This window comes from Montipora capricornis, chromosome 10, assembly GCF_036669925.1.
Source record: "Montipora capricornis isolate CH-2021 chromosome 10, ASM3666992v2, whole genome shotgun sequence".
Classification (NCBI taxonomy): Eukaryota; Metazoa; Cnidaria; class Anthozoa; order Scleractinia; family Acroporidae; genus Montipora; species Montipora capricornis.
Window position 1 is genome coordinate 55,191,209 of NC_090892.1, and position 20,000 is coordinate 55,211,208.

The window sequence follows — 20,000 nt, forward strand, 5'->3', positions numbered from 1 at the left end:
TAGGGAAATGGATAAAATTGTTCTTGTCCAGCGAAGGGGTTGCAAGTGCAACCATTGACTCGCTGTTACTACGCGTCGAACGCAACACCTCTCAAGAATTTGAACTATTTACGAGCGAACGTGGGCGGGGCAGTGACTCAGTAATTCGGGCCCATTCCACAGATCGCTGGTTTTCGTAGTAACGAGCAGAACGAACGGGATACCCCTGCTTATTCCTATGTGGGAGGGTTCCCCGCGTTCTTCTTAAAACAGAACACCAAGACCTTGCGCAACATTTGTAGCAGTCGAGGTGAGACTGTGAGTGATAAGTTTAAATATGTCGATGCAACCTCGTCCCCAGGGTCTCTCTTCTTCCCTTCCTTGGAAGAAGAGAGACCCTGGGGACGAGGTAACTGTCGATGGGCGACCGTCCGGAAATATCCCTTGCTTTACGTCTATGCTGGTCAGGCTGGCCTAGTGGTCAGCAGTCATCACCTGCACCTTCTACATGTGAGGTCGAATGTGGGCTGAGTTACATGCGATTTCAAACTAACACGAGGAGTCTTCTCGGCGTCGTCCGGTTTTTCTCTCTCATTAAAAGTCGACTCCCAAGTTACATTTGCCCGTGGTGCTGTGTCCCGGGATCATACATCCACCGTATAAGGGCTGCCAATGGCGCCGAATATATTTCCTTTCAGCCCGATCTAGTCGAACTGCGCCCTTGTTAATTCAATGAAGACTGCAAGAAAGCATGACTAGAAAGGCCAGTTTGTTTGCTTGTAGTAACAATGTTGCTTATCTCATCCGTATTTATGGCTTCTTTTTCGCGCGCTTTATGCGTGTCACATTTCGAAGTCTTTTACGCTGTAACCAATGTGTTGAGACAAAGATCACAATCCTGATCACAATTCAGCAGTGACGTACGTACAAATGCAGATCGGTGAACAAGAAAAGTTAATGCGAGATCTATTGTTTTCGCCCGCCAACATGGTGGCCATGAATGACGTGTGCATGATCTTCATATCATGAAATCGAAAGTTTTTTTTTCTTCAATAAATTAAACAGCGCAGGTGCATTTCACTTCCCATTCATTCACTTCCTGGTTCTTCGCTCTAAAACTACAATCTTGTTATTTTTGTCTCTGCAGGGCCCATCAAGAAATCCCGGCATAAATCAGAGAGCTCTCAACCTGCTTTTTGAAGAAACACGTGACCGAGGTGTTGATTGGGATTTTACTCTCAACGTTTCGGTTTTAGAAATTTACAACGAAATGCTTCGGGACTTGCTTGGTGATGATCCTTCCGCGAAATTAGACATTAGACAAGGAACAGAAGGCCTATTTGTACCCGGGCTGACAGAAATTCAGGTCAATGACGTGGATGAACTGAATGAGGTAGGAGTCACGGTTTGGTTTGAGTTTACGTGTTGACAAGTTTTAAGAAAGTGAATTTTCGTGGGAAAATTACAACATCTCTCACCTCGTACAGTTTGCGCATATAGTCGAACTTGGTTTGCTTTTTACTTTACTTTTTAAAATAATTTTTTCTCGTTTATGACGCTTTATGTGCGTGCGAAAATGTTTGTCCTTATTTTTGGAGTAGTGTTATGATTCTTGTCGCTAGTACATAGACTTTAGTTTGTGAAGTGACTCATTGGCTGTGATTATTTTGTTGGATAGTTTGTTGATTGACACCCTGCCAGCAGAGCCTTTCTTAACTCGACGAGAAAGAAAGGACTCTGCAGAAATCGTGAGTATGCGCAAGCCCTTGCTTGGAGACAGTCTCAAAGCCAGGCCAAGTCTCGATCGCACTCCTAGACGCCATATTGATTTCGCACTGAAAGCTCCATTTTGACCTTCGTCTTGTCAAAAATATGATGCGCGCGCTGCCTAAACCGGTTTGACCGGAGTGACTAGCCCAGAAACTTGGGCTGCGGCGACTTAAAAGACTTGACACGATTTCTGGAGAGCCTCTTTTTCTCGCTCTCTGCCGAGTTTTAGAGAGGCTCTGCTCGCAGGGTGGTTGATTGACTAAACGCAACATCAACGACTGTAACTTAATGACTGTCTGGCTGACAGACATCAATTGAGGCCTTACACTAGGTCAACACTAATGGCCATCCGTCAAATTGACATTGGACATTTCCTTACAATTACATGACGTAATATCCCATCTTAGTATGAGAAGCTTATCGCTGTAAAAAGAATGAAAACAGGCAGAATTAGAGCTTTAGTTCAACAAGAAATAGCGTTTCTAAGCAAAGCCGCGCTGATCTACAGTATTTAGGTCTAAAAACCATTTTGAAGACGGTTAGCTTTTACTCGTTTTGCTGGGCACTACTATGTCAATACTCTAAAAAAATCGATTTTCTAGGAGCTTGTCTCGTTAGTCTAGTTAATATTGGAATATGCAAGGAGAACCTTGCCTAATCTGAATGTTCTCTGCACATTGAAATGTTTGTTTCTTTGAAGTAGATTTGAAGTCTGAAGTCGATTGTACGTCGTGTAAGTTGAATAAAAAGGGAAATGTCAGTTTGAGGGATGGCAATGAGTTTTGACCCTTACACTACTGTGAATGTGATGAATTGATGAAGAACCTTCGCTGATCAACAGCATCAGGAACTACTTTTTGTATCACCCGAGGGAAGAGAAAAATCTCGGATCTGGGTGAGAATCGAACCCGCGACCTCTGGATGAGAACAGCGTTGCTCTTCCGACTGAGCTACGACGAGGTCAATCATCCATTCGTCGCGTTCACAGTATTGTAAAGCCCTCACTTGACTTCTGACTTCTGTGCCGATTACATATATACTGTAAACGCTATTAAAGGGACAACACTCATCTACTATCTGACTGACTGTGACTTTTTTGATTGATTGACTAATGGAGTGATTGATTGATTGATTGATTGACAGGTATTCGCCATCGGAAAAACCAATAGAGCGACTGCAATTACGGACATGAACGAGCACTCGTCTCGTTCACATGCCCTACTTTGTGTGACCGTAATTGGTGTTAATAAGACAACGGGCCATAGAACAACAGGTAATGCAGTCGTCTTTTTAGTTCAAGTCTCTTTGATTTGATAATTTGCATGTTTCTTATACAAAACTTAGCGTCAAGCAGGCTCACTTGGGTGAGACTTCTTGATCATATTCTCTGGTTCTGTAGCAAATGGAATTGTGAAAGCAGTGCCGTGTCTTTTTTCCCTTTCCACAGGAAAGCTCAATCTTGTGGATCTAGCCGGCTCCGAGAGGGTTTCAAAGAGTGGATCAGAAGGTGCCCGAATGAAAGAGGCACAAAATATTAATAAGTCTCTTTCTTCCCTGGGAGACGTGATCCATTCACTGAAAAATAAGAATTCACATATTCCTTACAGGAATTCAAAATTGACATATCTTCTTCAAGAATCGTTGGGTGAGTTTTTCGCGATCTTGCGTTGTTCGTCCTTTTTAAGGAGCTTAAAGGGGCTAGGTCACGCAGTTTTAGGCAATTTCAGCACTCATCGAATGGTCAAAGAATTAACTAAAATATCAAAATAACTGTTCAAAACTATAGAAGAACTCTAACAAAACACAGGGAAGCCAAGAAGGGACATGGATGGACAAAACTGGAGAGGATTGAAATGGATTGAATTTGGGTAAATTTGAAAAACGTCGGCCCATCTTTTTTCAAATTTATATCAGTGTGTATCAAAATGTCATTTACAAAGCTGGAAAATCATTCTCAGTTGTTATGTGGCCGTGATTTTTCAAACGAAAGACTCTTCCTCTACCAATTTGACGTTTAGAGCTCATAATTAACAAAATTAAACAAATTTACCTAAAATAGCGTGACCTAGCCCCTTTAAGCACGCGCGTTTTTGAGAGGCGAGCGGCAACCAGAAGTGCGCTGTTTTCCCTTTTAACTTGTCTTCACACAACCACATTTACATTACTAAGTATCTTTTCTCCATTAGAGATGATAAATATAAAAATCTGGGAGACTCCACTGCCCTGGCACGCAAAATGTTCTCTTCCGGTTGCCGTCGGCGTCTCAAAAACTCCCTATTACGTTCGCTAGCAAAGTATAATATTCTGTCAATTGTTTCATTAGAGGGCGAACCAACGGCGACGGTCATCCCAACAATATTGTCTAAGAAAATAGGTTTTATGTGGCAAACAAATCGAGCTGCACGCGCAGAATAACTTGAGTGCAAAGTTTAAAAGCACGCTATATTTTAGAGAGGGCAAGCAGGCGAAAAAGTCGTTGTCTGAAACTGTGCTGCAGGACCAGAAGTCCTCGAATTGCAGTCCTGATTTTTTACTAATCAAAGCTTGTTTTTTCTCGAAGTTGATCAAAAGAGTCATGCGCTCTGGTGATAGTATAGGAAACTTCATATGGCAGTACGAGTAAGCCCACTCGTAAGAGTGGTTAACCGAGAAACCGGAAAATCAGTTTTCATAGCCGCTATTAAATCCCATTCCTTAAGTCTCTTCTGCCTACACCACACCCCCCCCCCCCCCCCCCTTTTTCCTCCCTCTCCTGCCTCTCTTTCAAATAGCGCAAGAGGACGGCGGATAATCAATAGGGACAAATCATCATGAAAGCGTTTTCCTCCTGTTTTTTTCCCGTATTGTAATAACCATTGTAATTTGCAGGAGGGGATTCCAAGACGTTAATGGTTGTTCAAGTCGCTCCAGTTGAGAAAAATGTCAGTGAAACTTTGTGCAGCCTGAATTTTGCGCAGCGAGTACGAAGTGTGGAGCTCGGACAGGCAACAAAGAAAACCGAGAGTGCTGAGGTAGCTAACATGAGGGACAGACTGAGAGAACTTGAGGTACTACCCTTGACATTGCCAGCTTATCAGGTTTTTGTGTCCCTACGAACGAAACAATCGCAAACTAGGAAGGGAAAGCGAAATAGGTTTTTGCATATTTCCAAATTTAGCCCTTTTAAGACACGATTCTAAATTTTAAACCTCACTGGGTCAAAATCTCATTTGCCTGGTCTGATGACGTAGTGTCGTGGACACGATACTGAACAGAAGATGGCGACTAGTGACCTTTTACTGCATGCGCCTTTCAAAAACATGCGGACTCTTAAGGTCAACCGACAAATGCGTTTTTCGTTACCGTCAATCAAATGTTCGGCGGCTCCTCCCAGCTTCCGACTATGTTGACTGACCTGGGCTCAACGATGTGATTTGATTACGCGCGCTCGACAGTGGTCGGAAGCTCGGAGGAGCGGCCGAAAATTTGATTGAGGGTAGCGAAAAACGCATTTGTCGGTTGACCTTTGCATTTAAGAGTCCGCATGTTATTGAAAGGCGCAGTAAGGTGGCTCTGAATACGCTCAAGAGAATTTGTTTTAACTTGTCAGAGTTGTAACTTGATCACTTTCCAGCAATAAAAACTAGGGTTGACTCAGTTCAGTTTTGAGACAATCTTTTAAAGGTGAAGTGTAGGGTGTCTGTAGATGGCTTTCTGTCGCTATGGTGACCAGTGACATCCTAATATTGAGTCCCTCTTGTTATAATGCCATAACATTGCCGTCATGTGAAACATTGTCACGGTTTTGGAGTGAATCCTTCTATAAATCTAATAAAACATTCCCTTGAAATTGTTGTAACAGGTATGAGCAGAGAATCTGGTAAATTAGGTTTGTCCCCATCAGCGTCAGAAAAATGTCTATTTTAAATATGTCTATTTTTAAACCAACTTTGGCTTGAAAATAAGCAATAGACCAGATGTTGTACCGAATTCAGATCTCCCAGAGTTCAGATTCTTTGTGTAGTGTGTACTGTATCTGCATTGCAATGTAGCAGTCACGATAAAATGATATGGAAATATCTGGAACAAAACGTTTTATTCCCAAAAAGTTTGAATTGGGTACAACATTGGGTTGGCCAATTTGGTCTATGTTTTATTTTCCCGCAAACTTGGTTTAAAAATAGACACTTTTCTTTTTTTCTTTTTTTTTTTCCTTTTTTTTTTTTTTTTTTTTACTTTAAATCCAACTTTATTGAACATACACAAGTGCAGTTAACATTCAAAAAAGAAAATCTGCAACACAAGCAAACACTACAACTTGAAGCTGACAAAAAAGAAACCTAATACAATAAAATCTTTAGTAGTAACTAAACTTAAATGAGAGCGCAATCAGTGAAGTAAACAGAATTTCTTACCGTATTTAAAAGAGACGAAAAAACAGACCATTTTTCGCAACTAGTCGTACAAGAAGTATATTTTTCTAGCCTAATTTTATCACGAGCTAGGGAAACAAATTCATTAAAGATGTAAAATTTACCGTTAAGAGCTTTTACGTAAAGAAATTACTCGCCATAACGACTAAATGATTGAGGGCTAAACAGAGTTTAGAATCGTTATTGATAATACCAAACATAATTTCTTTTATTGAAAGCGATAATTTTGAGTTCACCATGTGTGAGGCCCAATCCAGAAACTCCTTCCAGAACAAAGTGGCTTGCGCACACTCCGTGAAAAGATGAATGATGGTATGATCTGCTGGACAAAAAGGGCAGCGCGGGGAGTCTTCTTTCTTCATTTTAAATAATAAACTCTTAGTACACAGGATATTGTGAATAATGTTGTACTTGAACATTGACAGCTTTACTTCTTTTGTTACTTCAAAAGGCAATAGATATAATTTTCTCAAATCATCCTTCTGGTAGCCAAAATTTAAGAGTCTTTTCTCACAAGTCGGCGGAGGCTCTGATCGAAGAGACAGCAGCTAACTATAATTTTTTTTACATGTCATTTCCTCTATTAATATTTGCGATGTTGAGCTTTGTTCGAGGGAGCAATTAAGGAGTTTTTTCCAACTTTGAGGGATGGCGTTAACAAGAGTAAAGTACTGTAAGAAATTACATCTTACGTTTAATTTATTACGAAAAGAGTCGAAGGACGGAAAACAATTTTGCTGTTTATCAAAGATGTCGTTAATTTTGAGAATTCCTGCGTAACGCTAATGCTGCAAGGACATCGATTTCTTATCAGGCTTAATAAACTTATTATTCCAAACTATCTGTTCAAGAACATCATTCTTGTTTTTTGGGTTGAAAGCTATTACGTCTTGCCAAAATGTGATTATTTCCTGATAAAAATCTGGAAGGCATTTACTTAGACTAAGCTGACCGATGTCATAGTTACATTTGAAAAGCTCTGGGCCCCCAACATTCACTAGAAGGGACTTCGTGATGTACTGACATGGGGCGAATAAACACTTTTCTGACGCTGATGGGGACGGGGCGCCAATCTGTGTTTAGTATCACCCAACTAGTGGACTAATGCAAATGCTGTATTTTGTTTGATTGCCTACGCTACTAGAGGACTATTAGTAATAGTCCTCGAGTAGCGAAAAGCGTCACGCTTTCTTTCGTTTTATTCCCAACTAAATATATTTTCAACTTGTATTTGCTAACTTTATTATTGCCTTTTCTGTCCGACTGGTTAAATGGACTCTTGTTATGAGCCACCTTAAGTAATCCGTTTTTTGTTGTTGTGTTTTCAGGGATCCTCCAGCTCGCCATCTGGATCTCCAGCTAGGAATGCCGGAATAAAAGCAGCTAAGAAACCGAGATACTAAACTATTCCTTGTACAGTGGAGTTTTCCTTGCACATGACAGAATCCCAAGATGATGCCAAGAACCTATCTTATACTATTAAGTTAATTCCAACTGGGAAAAAAAAATTTCCACCCTTTTAACGTCCGGTTATGATTAGTAACCTCTTACTAACCGAGTTCGAGGGCCGTACTGGAAAATATTGGCCCGAGGTCGAGCACAGCGAGGTCTGTATAAAAACGAACGGGGCCGAGCGAGTGAGGTTAGTAAGTTGTTTATTATATGGCATTGTTTCTTTGAGCGATGGGGCACTTCTCCACTTTGTGAATGTTCGTGATCTTCGTCTTCCATCAGGGAACTTTGAACTGTAACCTTCTACATTTAAAACTAAAATCCTATACTTTTGTGATGAAAACATTAAACTCCGCTTTTTAAAACCTTTTTGTATTTTGCTCAACTTGAATTTCCCGGGAGAAAGAAAAAGTACGGAAACGGATTGTTTCCATGGTAATGGTGGTCTGTTCTGTAAAATCCCGACCGAAGACCAGCCAATCAGAGTGCTCCATGTAGCCTGAGAATCTCTTGCCATATAATAAATGTTCATTATTCATAAGTATTGGGCCAGAAGCGTGTATTTGCTCCCAGGAGTGAGATTTACCCAAATTGGCCCAGTCCACATCAGCCTTGGAAAAGTGTCTATTCTTAATTAATCTGAGTTTTGCATGGAAATAAACAATAGACCAAATCGGCTAACTCAATGTTGTACCCAATTCAAACCTTTTGGGAATAAAACGTTTTGTTCCAGGTACTTCCATATTATTGAACTGTGAATGCTACATATTAGTATAGGTAATCACATGGGGCCGAGTAAAATTAAGGATTAATATCACGCGTGTTTTCAGAAATTGCTGAAATTGCCCGAGTCGCGAAGCGACGAGGGCAATTTCAGCAATTTCTGAAAACACGAGTGATATTAATCCTTAATTTTACGAGGACCCATTGCGATTACTTGTTAATAACAAAGAGGGCAAAATTTTCTTAACACTGTTGAGGCACCTCGAAAAACAGACAGCTAAGCGGAAACACTCGTTCGCTCGGAAGCAAAACAACTGACAAACAGACAAGCAAGTCAACTTGTTCTTTGCGTCCAAAACGAGTATAGATGATTGTTATTTACATCCCCTCGAGAGGAAAATACGAGTTTCATTCCTGAACAACAGTAACAACGATTAAACCAAATGTTAAGCTTCAATTTATTTTATTCACCTGTGCTGTAGAGGTTTTTACCACTTGCAAATACGCATCCGTAAACATAGCAAACGGTTTGTCCAAAGAAATCCACCAAATTTGAGCTACTCGTTCCTCCCGTCAATGGCAAATTGTTCTGTGACCTTTTTTGTTGAGCTGCAAGATGTCGTGGTAAACTGAAAGCCCTTGACGAAAGGAATCATTTTGTTTTTCAACCACACAATCCCGCTACGCCGGGCGCCATGTAAGCCGATCCAAGTTTTAAGTTTTTCTCGAAAAAAACCTTTTGCCCTTCTTCTTGTCACTCGAAAATTCAAATTTCAGATCATCTTTTAAAGCCAATTCTTAATCTTTATGCCTTTTCGGCGAATGCAGCGCGAATTAAAAGACAAACTTCGATGAAGACGAAGTTGTTTTGCTCAAACAGAAGAAACCAACTGAATGTGGAAGACGTACGTTCAGCCAATCAGAAGCGAGAATTTTAGGCGCTCGACCAATCGTGAGCGAGTAATTTTGCCGTCTTCTCAAGGAAAATTAAGAAAAAATACCCTCTTCATTGACCAATCAGCATTCAGTAATTTTGCCCTCTTTGTTATTATAATGCATATACAATGCCCAAATATCTTAACCCAGGGAGATTTGAATTGGGTATAACTTTGAGTTAGCCCATTTGATCTATTGTTTATTTTCCCGCAAAACTTGGTTTAAAAATAGACTTCTTTCTGACGCTGATGGGGCCAAACCTTATATCAGATTCTTACTCTTGGATAATGGACTCTTGCTTTATGCCACGATTGCATGGCTCATTTGATTGTGAACGTCAGTTGTGATTGGCCAATCTTATCTTGTTTTGGTTCGTAAACCTTTCTATTTTATAATCACTGGCTTAGTTTTCAAAGAGTTCTTCAACTGTGGTCTTCAGAAGGAGACAGCACTTAATTGTTTATCTTACGAGAAAAACCGTCTTTTTATCTTCTCTTGATGTTTCGCATACGAAGGAAGGGACATGTTGGTTTTGACAAGTGAATTTATATTAAACTAGTCTTGCCTGTGAGTCGTTTTTACGAGAGCAGTTGTTTTAATAGAATCTTCTACATTTGAAATAAGTCAAGGCTACCCAGGCGCGTAGCGTGGTCATTTTTTCAAGTACGCACGTGCGTATATGCGTATAGAACGCTACGCGCCTGCTACCTTTTTGTATTGTTGTACAATTTCATTATGCAAATTTGTAAGGGTAACAGGTGGCGACGACTTGAAGTCCCAATAGAACTTTTCTATTTTTGAAGTAGGCCACTTAACAGGGCTAAAAGTTTCAAAAGAAAGATACATTTTCAATATTTTTATCCGGAAATGGTTATCACAGAATTGAAGTTAGGTGTTTGGTAATTTTTCACCGTTGTACATAAATTTGCATGATTCATCATTTTTGTATTATTTATACAATTTTTTCATTCCTTATTGGAAATAGTCTATTCGGAGGACGAAGCAGCGATATTTAAAAGTACTCTAGAAGCAAGCAAGAGAACGTGTTCTTAGCTTGCTGCAAATTGAATAATCAAATCACGTGGTTTGCGTATTAATTAAAAGAACCGATATTCTTAAAGCTGATTGCAGCCTTTGTATTTTTTTTTTCAGTATTTGATTTCTCTTTCCCTTTGTTGTTGTTGTTGTTTTGGATTAGCCTCGGTTGTGCAAAAGGTGGATAAAGCTATCCATTGGCTTTGCCGGTGTTTATTTCCCCTCCGTTCACTTATTGCATTCCATCGTTGCTACGCAAGCTGTGTGGGATCCAAAATAACAATTGCGAGAACCGTGTAGGAGAACGCGTTTCTTTTCTTCCGCTCAGTTCAGAATGCAGAGCGAAATATCAAGGAAGAAGATATTTGTGCTCTGGAGGAGTAGTTAAGTCATGCAATTTCTACCAAACATGCCATTCAAAGGTAATGTAATTTGAAAGCTTATTATAAAGTGTGACAGCTTGTTATTACAAAGTGCGACAGCTACTTTATTGCAAAGTGCGACAAGTGTTATTACAAAGTGCGACAGGTATTACGAAGTGCGACAGTTCCGTTACAAAGTTCGACAGAACAAATATTCTCCCACCTATCGGGCAGACATGGGAAGACGCAGCTGTGAGATCTTGACCCCGTTTTTCTGCTTTTGTTCTTTTTAAAGTGGAATGACACTGATAGAAGGGAGCCAGGAAAATGTCTGCGAGCGAGCGTATGAGGAGACTCTTCAGATTAAATACCTATTGCTATTTTTGTTTTTCTGCTCACTCGCATTATCTTACACTCACGCGATGTTGATTCATTCTTGCCAGCAATCTAAACGCCCGTAGAAGGCTAAAAGGTCCAGCTTCGTCCCTAAAACCCGTTGGCCCGAAGCTGGACACGACTATTGAAGTCAGGCGGGAGCTCTGGAGACGAGAAAGTCAAATCTGCATCAGCTACCGCTGATTGTAATCCTATTTCCGATTTTTATAGAGCCTTTTCTTTTACTCTCATAGGCAATTTTCACGATAGCGTCATTTGACTACAACTACCATAATTCTGTTTTTCTTTTCTTAATGAAATTTTGAATTCCCAGCTGGGTAAAGATAACAATAGCTCTAATTAGCATGAGACAAGCAAAAACTATAGGATTCTGGTGCTTGTAGTCAAATGACGTTATCATGCAAATGTCCTATTACTGGCTAAAGCCAATAACCTTCTTATTAAGTTAAGCTATGATCTTCGCAGTTATGGACGCAATTTTAACAATTGCGTAGAGAAGCCTGAAAAATTCAGGACTTCAACGGGGTTTGAACCCGTGACCTCGCGATACCGGTGCGACGCTCTAACCAACTGAGCAATGAAGCCACTGCCGTTGGGAGCTGGTCACTTGCGGATTCAAACCCCGTTTAAGTCCTGAATTTTTAAAGCTTCTCTATGCAATTGCTAAAATTGCATCCATTAAACTGCGAGGATCATAGCTTTACTTGATTCCATATCCGCAGTTCAGTATATGATTCATTTCATATATCAATTCGTTCATATAATCTTAATATTCGTAACACAGCGCGATTTAGGTGAGCTTTTAATTTGCCGTCGCAAATAAGTCTAGTAGTGTTTTGCCTCAACAATGGCATGAAATTCCATTCAAGTCAACGAGAAATCTAGTGGCTTTTCTTTTTACTTGGCGTAGCAATTTTTTATGTGAAATGCCCGCTCGCGAAGTTAGTCCTATAATAATTTATAATTATAAACTGGATTCAATTTTGAAAACTTTTCATTCAGCTTTGGAAAACGTTCAACCAGGTTTGAGTTCTTTATTGTATTATCGTCGTTCACGTTTTGTTTTAGATTTTGCACGTTGTTATTATTATAAAAAAATATAACATCTACTATCGGCCATTTTTGTTTCCAGTCGTTCTTATTGTTGCCATAATAACTTGATTGGGAATAAAACAGAATACTATTTAGGATAAAATAGAACTGCTCTCGTTCAACCGTCATCGGGGAAATTTTGATTGACTGAATTCAGTCGATAGTCTTACGTTTACAGCTGCTGGCACTACATAGAAATGTTGTTGCTGTTTAATTTACTTTTTCTTCTGTGAGACGGTTTGTTTAGATTCATTGGACAACTACAGAAAGAAATGCTCCTAAGTTTGACGTTAAATAGCTAAAAGAAGCTAGTCAAAGGAAAGATGATACCTTCACCTTTACATGTCCCCTGGCGCCAAGATGGCGCATAGGGCCTCCACATCAGCTTTCATCGATTCCCGTCTTGCGCTGCAGTGCGCACCTCTCTCCAGGACTGCCACCCTGCTTTGGACCTCTCCTTTTCTGCTGTGCGCCGCCAGGCTGTATTTCCCTCTGGGGTCCATGTCAGGGCTGTAACACAGTCATTGTCAGGTTGTTGTCTCAGTGAGGATGTGTCCAATGAATCGCCATCTCCTTCTTCTTACCTCGTCACTGAACCTCTCCACGTTAGCCCTTTCCTGTAGCTCTCTATTACTAATCTTATCTTGCCATTTAATCTTCATTATCCTTCTCAGGCATCGGTTCTGAAACATGTCGATTTTCTTAGTATCACCTTCGTTCACCTTCGCATACAACTCTCTTGTGAGACCTCATGTGGAATATGCCTCAGCTGCCTGGAGTCCTTTTGAAAAACAACACATAAAAGCGTTGGAGGCTGTCCAACGCTGCGCTATAAGATTTGTCTGTTCTGATTATTCTCGGTTCTCAAGCGTAACTTCTATGCCGGCAGCACTCGCTGGGCTGGGACACTCTTGAAGTCCGTCGACATCTAAGCGCCGCTACCATAATGTATAAAGCTGTGCACAACCGGACTCAACATTTCCAACATCTGTCGTCTTAGCTCATGGAAGCAATCGCTCCAACCACCCCTATAAGGTCAGACATATTTTTGCTCGCACCAATACATATAAGTTTTCATTTTTCCCACTTGTTATCCCCTTTTTGAATGACCTTCCCAATTCTGCTCGTAATGCCGAGTCTGTTACTGCCTTCCAAACGAATGCTTTTCCAATCATAAGACAATATTGTAGTGCAATGTAAACATTTATATGTTGTAAATAATTTAATTTAGGTAATTATTTATTTATTTTATTAATTTTTCTTTGCCCTCTTTTCTATTTCGTCGCTGACTGTTTTAGCATCCTGTATAGTTATACGACTTCTAAGATTAATAAAAATGTATGTTCATTTTCCATGTTTCGTAACCATACATGAGAACTGGTTTGACCAATGTTTTGTAAAGCCTGATCTTAGTTTTCCTCGACACACTGCTGGAATTCCATACTCGATTTAGCTTCACAAACGCTCCTCTCGCTTTCCCTAGCCTAGTCTTGATGTCTTCTTCAGCGCCCCCTTGTTTACCTACTGTGGCTCCTAGATAGTTTAACTTCTCTACATCTTCCAACACCAGACCATTCACTGTGATGGCTTCATTATTCTTTGCATTTACTCTCATAACGTTGCATTTCCCGACATTTACCCGAAGGCCTGTCCTTTCTGCATTCTCTACCAGCCTGTTTGTTTTCAACTGCACGTGTCTTTGTGTTGAGGAAATTAAAGCTACATCGTCAGCGAAGTCGAGGTCCTCAAGTTTTGATGTAAACAGTTCCACCTCAGTCTGATTCCCTCCTCCTTCACAGTAAGCCTCATTACCCAGTCTATAATGAGCAGGAAAAGAAAGCCAGACATTAATTGTACATCCTTGCTTGACACCAGTCGTTAGTTCAAACCATTCTGAGGTTGTATCTTCCTCGACAACAGCACATTCCGGCAAAGCCATCGTACAGCGCTTTAACTATGTTGAGTGATTTTCTGTTGATGAACCATACTGGTTCATTATCATCCATAAGCCGTTTCTGTGCACTGAGTCAAATGCCTTCTCCAAATCTACGAAATTGACATAGAGAGACGATACGGTCTAACTTAAAATGACATCTGAAATTGTCTGCACCGATTCCTAAACATTTTTACAAATATTCGAATAAATGCTTCTCGGAATTCCCTGTTGAATGCTGCGTAGACAAACATATTAACTGCCGTATTCAAGTATATCAATATCAAAGCAGTTTTGGACACGTAGGAAGGTACTGATATGTTGGTAAGGGTTTCGACGATATCTATAACACTTATAGGAGCTACAAGCACTAAGTACAGGCACACCAGGATGGCTACCATCTTTGCTCGTTTTCCGTGCCTCTGGGTAGTCACCGGGCGTCTTTGCCTTCCTCGATTGTTTTCGTATTTTCCATCCGCTCCGTGTAAGTTGGAGTTGGCCTCCAAGCTCGTGTGCAAATCTTGAATTCTCCTTATGTGCCAAAAACTTGTTTTGATCAGGTAAACGTTTATAGGAGCCACGATAATAATAGGGAACGCACCGATTCCGAAAGTAAAGGTTAACACTGCAGCTTTGGATAACGTTGAAGACAGGAAGCAAATGTGCCACGACTTTTTGCCGTAAGATATTAACATATCCGCGGTTTCCTTGTCTTCGCCGGTTACTTCGTCCCGGAGTCCTACACCACTTAAAATACAAATTGCAAAAGCCACCATTACTGTCCAAAACGAAGTGATTGCAATGAGGGTGGCCTTTTGTGACGACAGTTTAGCGTAAGTGAAGGGGTACTTCACTGCCATGAAGCGATCGAACGAAATCAACACGATGTTTAGTCTTGATACACCATCGAACAAAAGTGTGAGAGCAAGGACAATGTTACAAGACACCAAAGTTCTATTTGAGCTACTCACGTGTTCAAGCAGTCGAAGAGGAATTCCAACAGTTGCACCCAAAAAATCCGACATGGCCAGACTCAGAACGACATAATTGGTCTTGGTTCGCAAGCTATCATTAGCCACAATAGATACGATAACTACAATATTCGCGAATGCTCCTATTATTGAGATGCCCACCAAAAAAGTCGCAAATGCGACCGTTCCAACTTGTTCAGTAAAGCTCTCAAACTGGCTTGTGTTTGTCATCCTTTACCGAGAGTTTGGCTTTCACAAGTTGTCATCAAGTGTCCTGTTTATGGCTCCTCTTGTTATTCATAGTTTGCTTACATTCCTCCTTTTATAATAATGACTTGCAAACACCTGTCGTCTCTTACGCAAATTTAGTTTCTAAACTAGCTCCCGGCAGTTAAAGTGTTAATTAATAAACGTGAAAAAAAGATTGGTTCATTACAGTTCTTTCACTGGCAGTCTTTCTTCAAATTCTCAAGGTCTTCTTTGAAATGTATTTCGTAAATTGTTTCTTTTATCCTGTGTGGTGGTCCATCGTTTTGTGATAATGATTTGCAGACAAATGAAGTCTTGTAAGCAATTACAATGTTAATAATATTCAAGGCAAAAAATTCCTTTGATCCGATTGGCCAAGAGAATATACAGTGTGAAACGAAGTAATAAACCAAAAACTTTCTGATTGGTAAATGACCACTGACGCAATTTTTGCGTCAGTGATAACGTCACAAGCGTACGTTGGATGTGCTTAATTACGATAAGCTATCGTGAGACAGTTGTCTCATGTAGATTTTTGGAAAGGCTTCGGATTGTCGTTGAAAATTTTACTCTCTCGCTCATTTATTCCAAATTTCAGACGAGATCATGTTATTACAAGCGCTTTCACTAATATTTGCGAAACGGAAGGAACCGAATTAGAAATACAGAAAAACTCCTAAACATTCAGTGAAGCTAACCTAAAAGGTTTTTGTTAGGCCTAATATCAGAGCATTCGTTAACTGTTAGGGTTGACCTGCCCGCAAAATAGTAGTTTTGCGAAACGGATCGAAATTTTCCGGGCAGATACAACTCTAACCGTTTACCAATGCTAACATCAGGCCTAAAATCGTATGTTTAGGCCTGATTAGGCCTAGGGTTAGCTGAAATGAAGGTTTAAGATTCTTTCTGTATCTCGGTTCGTTTTATTTCGTTTCGCACGTGCTTCTTAACATCCCGAAGCCATAAATGTTTAATGATCAGTAAAACTGTCAAATGTCTTGAATGATTTCATTTTAATTCCAAACAGATTTATCTTCATTAACGCACGCTTATCACGTTCGTAAGATTAATTAACCACGTTCTCCTTTAAAAGACACCTGCACTCGAGGGCTATAAATAAGACAGGTTACCAGGTTACGCAACATGCGTAAAACGACCATCCCCCAAAATACATCTTTGACACAAAAAGTATTCACAATTATGGGGAAAGCAAACATCATTTTAAAGCTGATGAAATAGGCTTTCCAAGAAAATAACTTATTCATACGGAGCTAAAATGATATTGCAGTAAAAGGACATAAATTAAATAAAGAAGCGATTCACAAAATAGCACAAAACATCAGTTTTTATTTTTAAAATGTGGTCAACTTCCGAGTTTCCCAGATCCCTTGTAAACGGTACTATGTGGGGGAGACAGTGGGGAGCTATCTTCACTTGAATGAAGGGTTAGTTTCTAAAGAAACTGTGGTGCTGCGTCGGTGGGGAAGTAGTATACAAAAATTTGGTTTTATCAACGGAGTTGATAATGTAAATTGGCCACCGTACAGAGATTCTAAAAGCTGACGTTTGGAGCGTTAGCCCTTCGTCAGAGCGAATGGATTCGCTCTGACGAAGGGCTAACGCTCCAAACGTCAGCTTTTAAAATCTCTGTACGGAGGCCAGTTTACATTATCAACTCCGTTGATAAAACCAAATTTTTGTATCTTCACTCAACCCTGGAGTGCGAGTGCGAGAGTCGATGCAGTCATAGTAAGGAATTGAAGGGGATTCGTCACTACATGGCTTCAGTGCCACGAAACGACAGTCGAAGGCCTGTCCCCGTTGCGCTGGAAAAATGGCAAAATAGTGCTAGAATGCTAAAAAACGAACATTCTAAAAATTACGAAAGTTTCTAAAAGTTTTGAAACATTTTCTTGGAGATTTTCAAGTATGCTTGTTTCATACCAAAGAACTGCCGGCCTTCCGTTATTTAAGAATGATCATAGAAGTGAAACGGTGGTGAAGAAAACACTGATCCCCAGTCCATGGACTACCGCGATGGTCCACCCAATTGGACTACCTCTTAAAAATACTATTTTGAATTATGAGTACTATTAAAAGAACTGAATTAATTATATACTTAAATTATTTGTTTATTTTCGTCCGCTAAGCCACATGCGACAAAATCCAGGATTTGCACCGGTCTCACTTCACTTACATGAAGCTTAATTAATCGGCCATGACAACGTTTAAATGGGTGCTTGGGATTAAGCACCATTTAAGATGTAGAATTCATTTGAAATAGTGTTTTTAGGGCATTCCATTGGGTAGTGCATGGACTGGGGATCAGTGTTTTGTCCACCACCAAGTAAAACACCGATATTTTCGAACAAAACATTACTTTAGTGGTGTAGATGAAGACTAAATAGACCAATGTCGATATATTAAAATTCAGTCCTAAACAAAACGCATCAGCTCGAGGCTCTGGGGGATAAATAAAAGGATTTGTATGAGTTTATTCCCCAAAGCCTCGAGATGATGTCTTTTGTTTAGGCCTGAATTTTAATATATCGAAATTGGTCTATTGTCAATCGTTTAAGACATCTATGACAAAATTCCTGAAACCTAGTTTGAAATGAAGGCCGTGATCCCGTCCTTCGGGGAGCTTGAGCAGTACTTGTGGTCACTTTTTCGAGAGATGTCCCAACAGACGTTCTGTTCAGCATTGTTAGAGCTTGAGGCACCTGTGCTCAATAGGCCATTTTCGAAATATCAAATATTCAGCTTGATAGTGAGGCAGTGAGGACAAAAACAATAGAGACACGTTGAAATTGTATCTTCTTCGGTGGAACGAGGAGAGCATGCAACCTCGTTCCCAGGGTCAAGAGAGAGGACCCGGGAACGAGGTTGGAGAACATGAACCAAGCAAATTACGTAATAACACGGTACGCAGCGTTAACAACGAACACGACGAATTAAAAGCAATAGCGTGAAGGTTTATTGAACAGAAATGCTCAAAGTTCCTAGTGGTACAGGCTTGCGACTTGAAACGACGAGAATATATTTAAATCGACGGACCAAAGGTTGCAGAGTTAAGAGGTAGATCACAAAGTTGTAAGGACGATGAAAGTCGGTTCGAACTGAACGGCGATAAAAGCAAAACATAAACTAATTTAGATAACTACCTATATAAAAGTAACAAAAAGGTATATAGAAAGCTATGGTAAACGCTAATAATTTCAAATAGAAAATCAATGAAATACAACAAGAAATAAGATCAAACGAGCTGATTGACAACTTGTAGGATATGATGATAGAAACTTGGCAATGATCATATCAGTGTAGATTGATTAATAAATCCATGTCGGCGTTTCTAAAACGAGGATAAGGGTAAGACCAAGGGTCAGGGTAAGGGTAAGGATACGAATACAGAAAGTATCCTAAAAATGCATAAAAGCTAACCTTAAACTTTTGTTTAGGCCTAATTAGGTCTAAGGTTAGCTTTTATGCATGTTTAGGATACTTTTTGTATTCGTATCCTTACCCTTACCCTTAGCCTCGTTTTAGAAACGCCGAATCCATGCTGAGTACTAACGATTAAAAACTGCAAAACTTAACTTAAAACCGAAACTAAATACTGGAAAACACTAAATCAAGACAATAGTAAAACTTACTTTGGTTTGCACATCTACCAATGCTAGTCTTGACTAAAAGCTCTATAGAGAACTTGACGAGGAGCACGAGTGTAGATAGAACTAAAATCCAGATGGATGAAGTTGACCGTGCGAGGTCTCCACTAGAACTGAACTACAGTGGAAAACACTAACACGTCTGACTAGCAAAACGTGCCTGAGACAACCTAGAAAACCTAACCTAGAAAACATTACGCAATTGCTATGCGGTTGTTAGGGAGAAGAATTCGCAACCATGATGATAGCAATGACTAAACGTTATCTATGAAGGTGATAATCCTTAAAGAAATACTGAAACACGTACTATCGATAATGTAAAAAATAAACGAGAAAACATCACGTTTCAAACCAACAGGAATGAATGTGGAAAATATTTACATATCATCCATTCACTTTCCTTAAGTTTGTCTGCGTCCTCATTGCCTCAGTATCAAGCTGAATTTATGGCTGCGTTCGATTGACCCTATTCCGGAATAAGAATACGTCAGTGGTGTGATTTAAAACGGCATGTCTTGTGTATTGAAGCAACAAAGATATGTTTAAAGTAGCATTTTAGCAGGTGTTTGACAATTTTAATGGGAATCTTGGTAAAAACGAAGGATTTCTAACCTATATTCCGTGTATTCCTATTCCGGAATACGGTCAATCGAATGCGCCCTTAATATATCGAAAAAGGCCGATGAAGAAAACCCGTACGTACTCGAAGTCGATGTAGTCACAATCCAGTCGAAACTCTGTTATTCTCAAGGAAAGTGATCGTTGCGGAAGCCGGTAAGGGTCACACGTTGTCGCTTCCTCTTTGTAGCTTCCGAGTTGTCGCTTCCATGTTATCGCGTTAAACGTAAAGTGGGGAGGGGGGGGGGGGGGGGACGGTCTTGTCGGACTCTCGTTGTCTTTGAGGGAGTACTATCGCAGTTTTGTATACTTTTGATATTTTCATTAAACGTTCTCCCCACCCCTCTCCCCCTCCCCCCCATCTTCCAAGTTGTCGCTTCCACGTTGTCGTGTTTTTGTACAGG

At 40.1% G+C, this 20,000-nt stretch overlaps 2 protein-coding genes across 2 annotated transcripts in view; one reads left to right on the forward strand and one right to left on the reverse strand.

The window, feature by feature from the left end:
• The window catches only part of LOC138019056 (kinesin-like protein KIFC3), a 25,315-nt gene extending 14,918 nt beyond the window's left edge, over positions 1-10,397 (forward strand). Inside the window, exons 12-16 of the mRNA XM_068865715.1 lie at positions 1,127-1,372; positions 2,893-3,022; positions 3,197-3,394; positions 4,618-4,796; positions 7,490-10,397. Of these exons, the coding sequence (XP_068721816.1) occupies positions 1,127-1,372; positions 2,893-3,022; positions 3,197-3,394; positions 4,618-4,796; positions 7,490-7,564 (828 nt within the window). The 3' untranslated portion in view covers positions 7,565-10,397. The remainder of the gene's footprint in view (positions 1-1,126; positions 1,373-2,892; positions 3,023-3,196; positions 3,395-4,617; positions 4,797-7,489) is intronic.
• A 3,842-nt stretch (positions 10,398-14,239) lies between these two features.
• On the reverse strand, positions 14,240-15,292 carry LOC138021050 (alpha-1B adrenergic receptor-like). Its single transcript, XM_068867926.1, has one exon. The coding sequence runs from the start codon at positions 15,290-15,292 to the stop codon at positions 14,240-14,242; it is 1,053 nt and encodes a 350-aa protein (XP_068724027.1).
• Between the last annotated feature and the right edge of the window lie 4,708 nt (positions 15,293-20,000).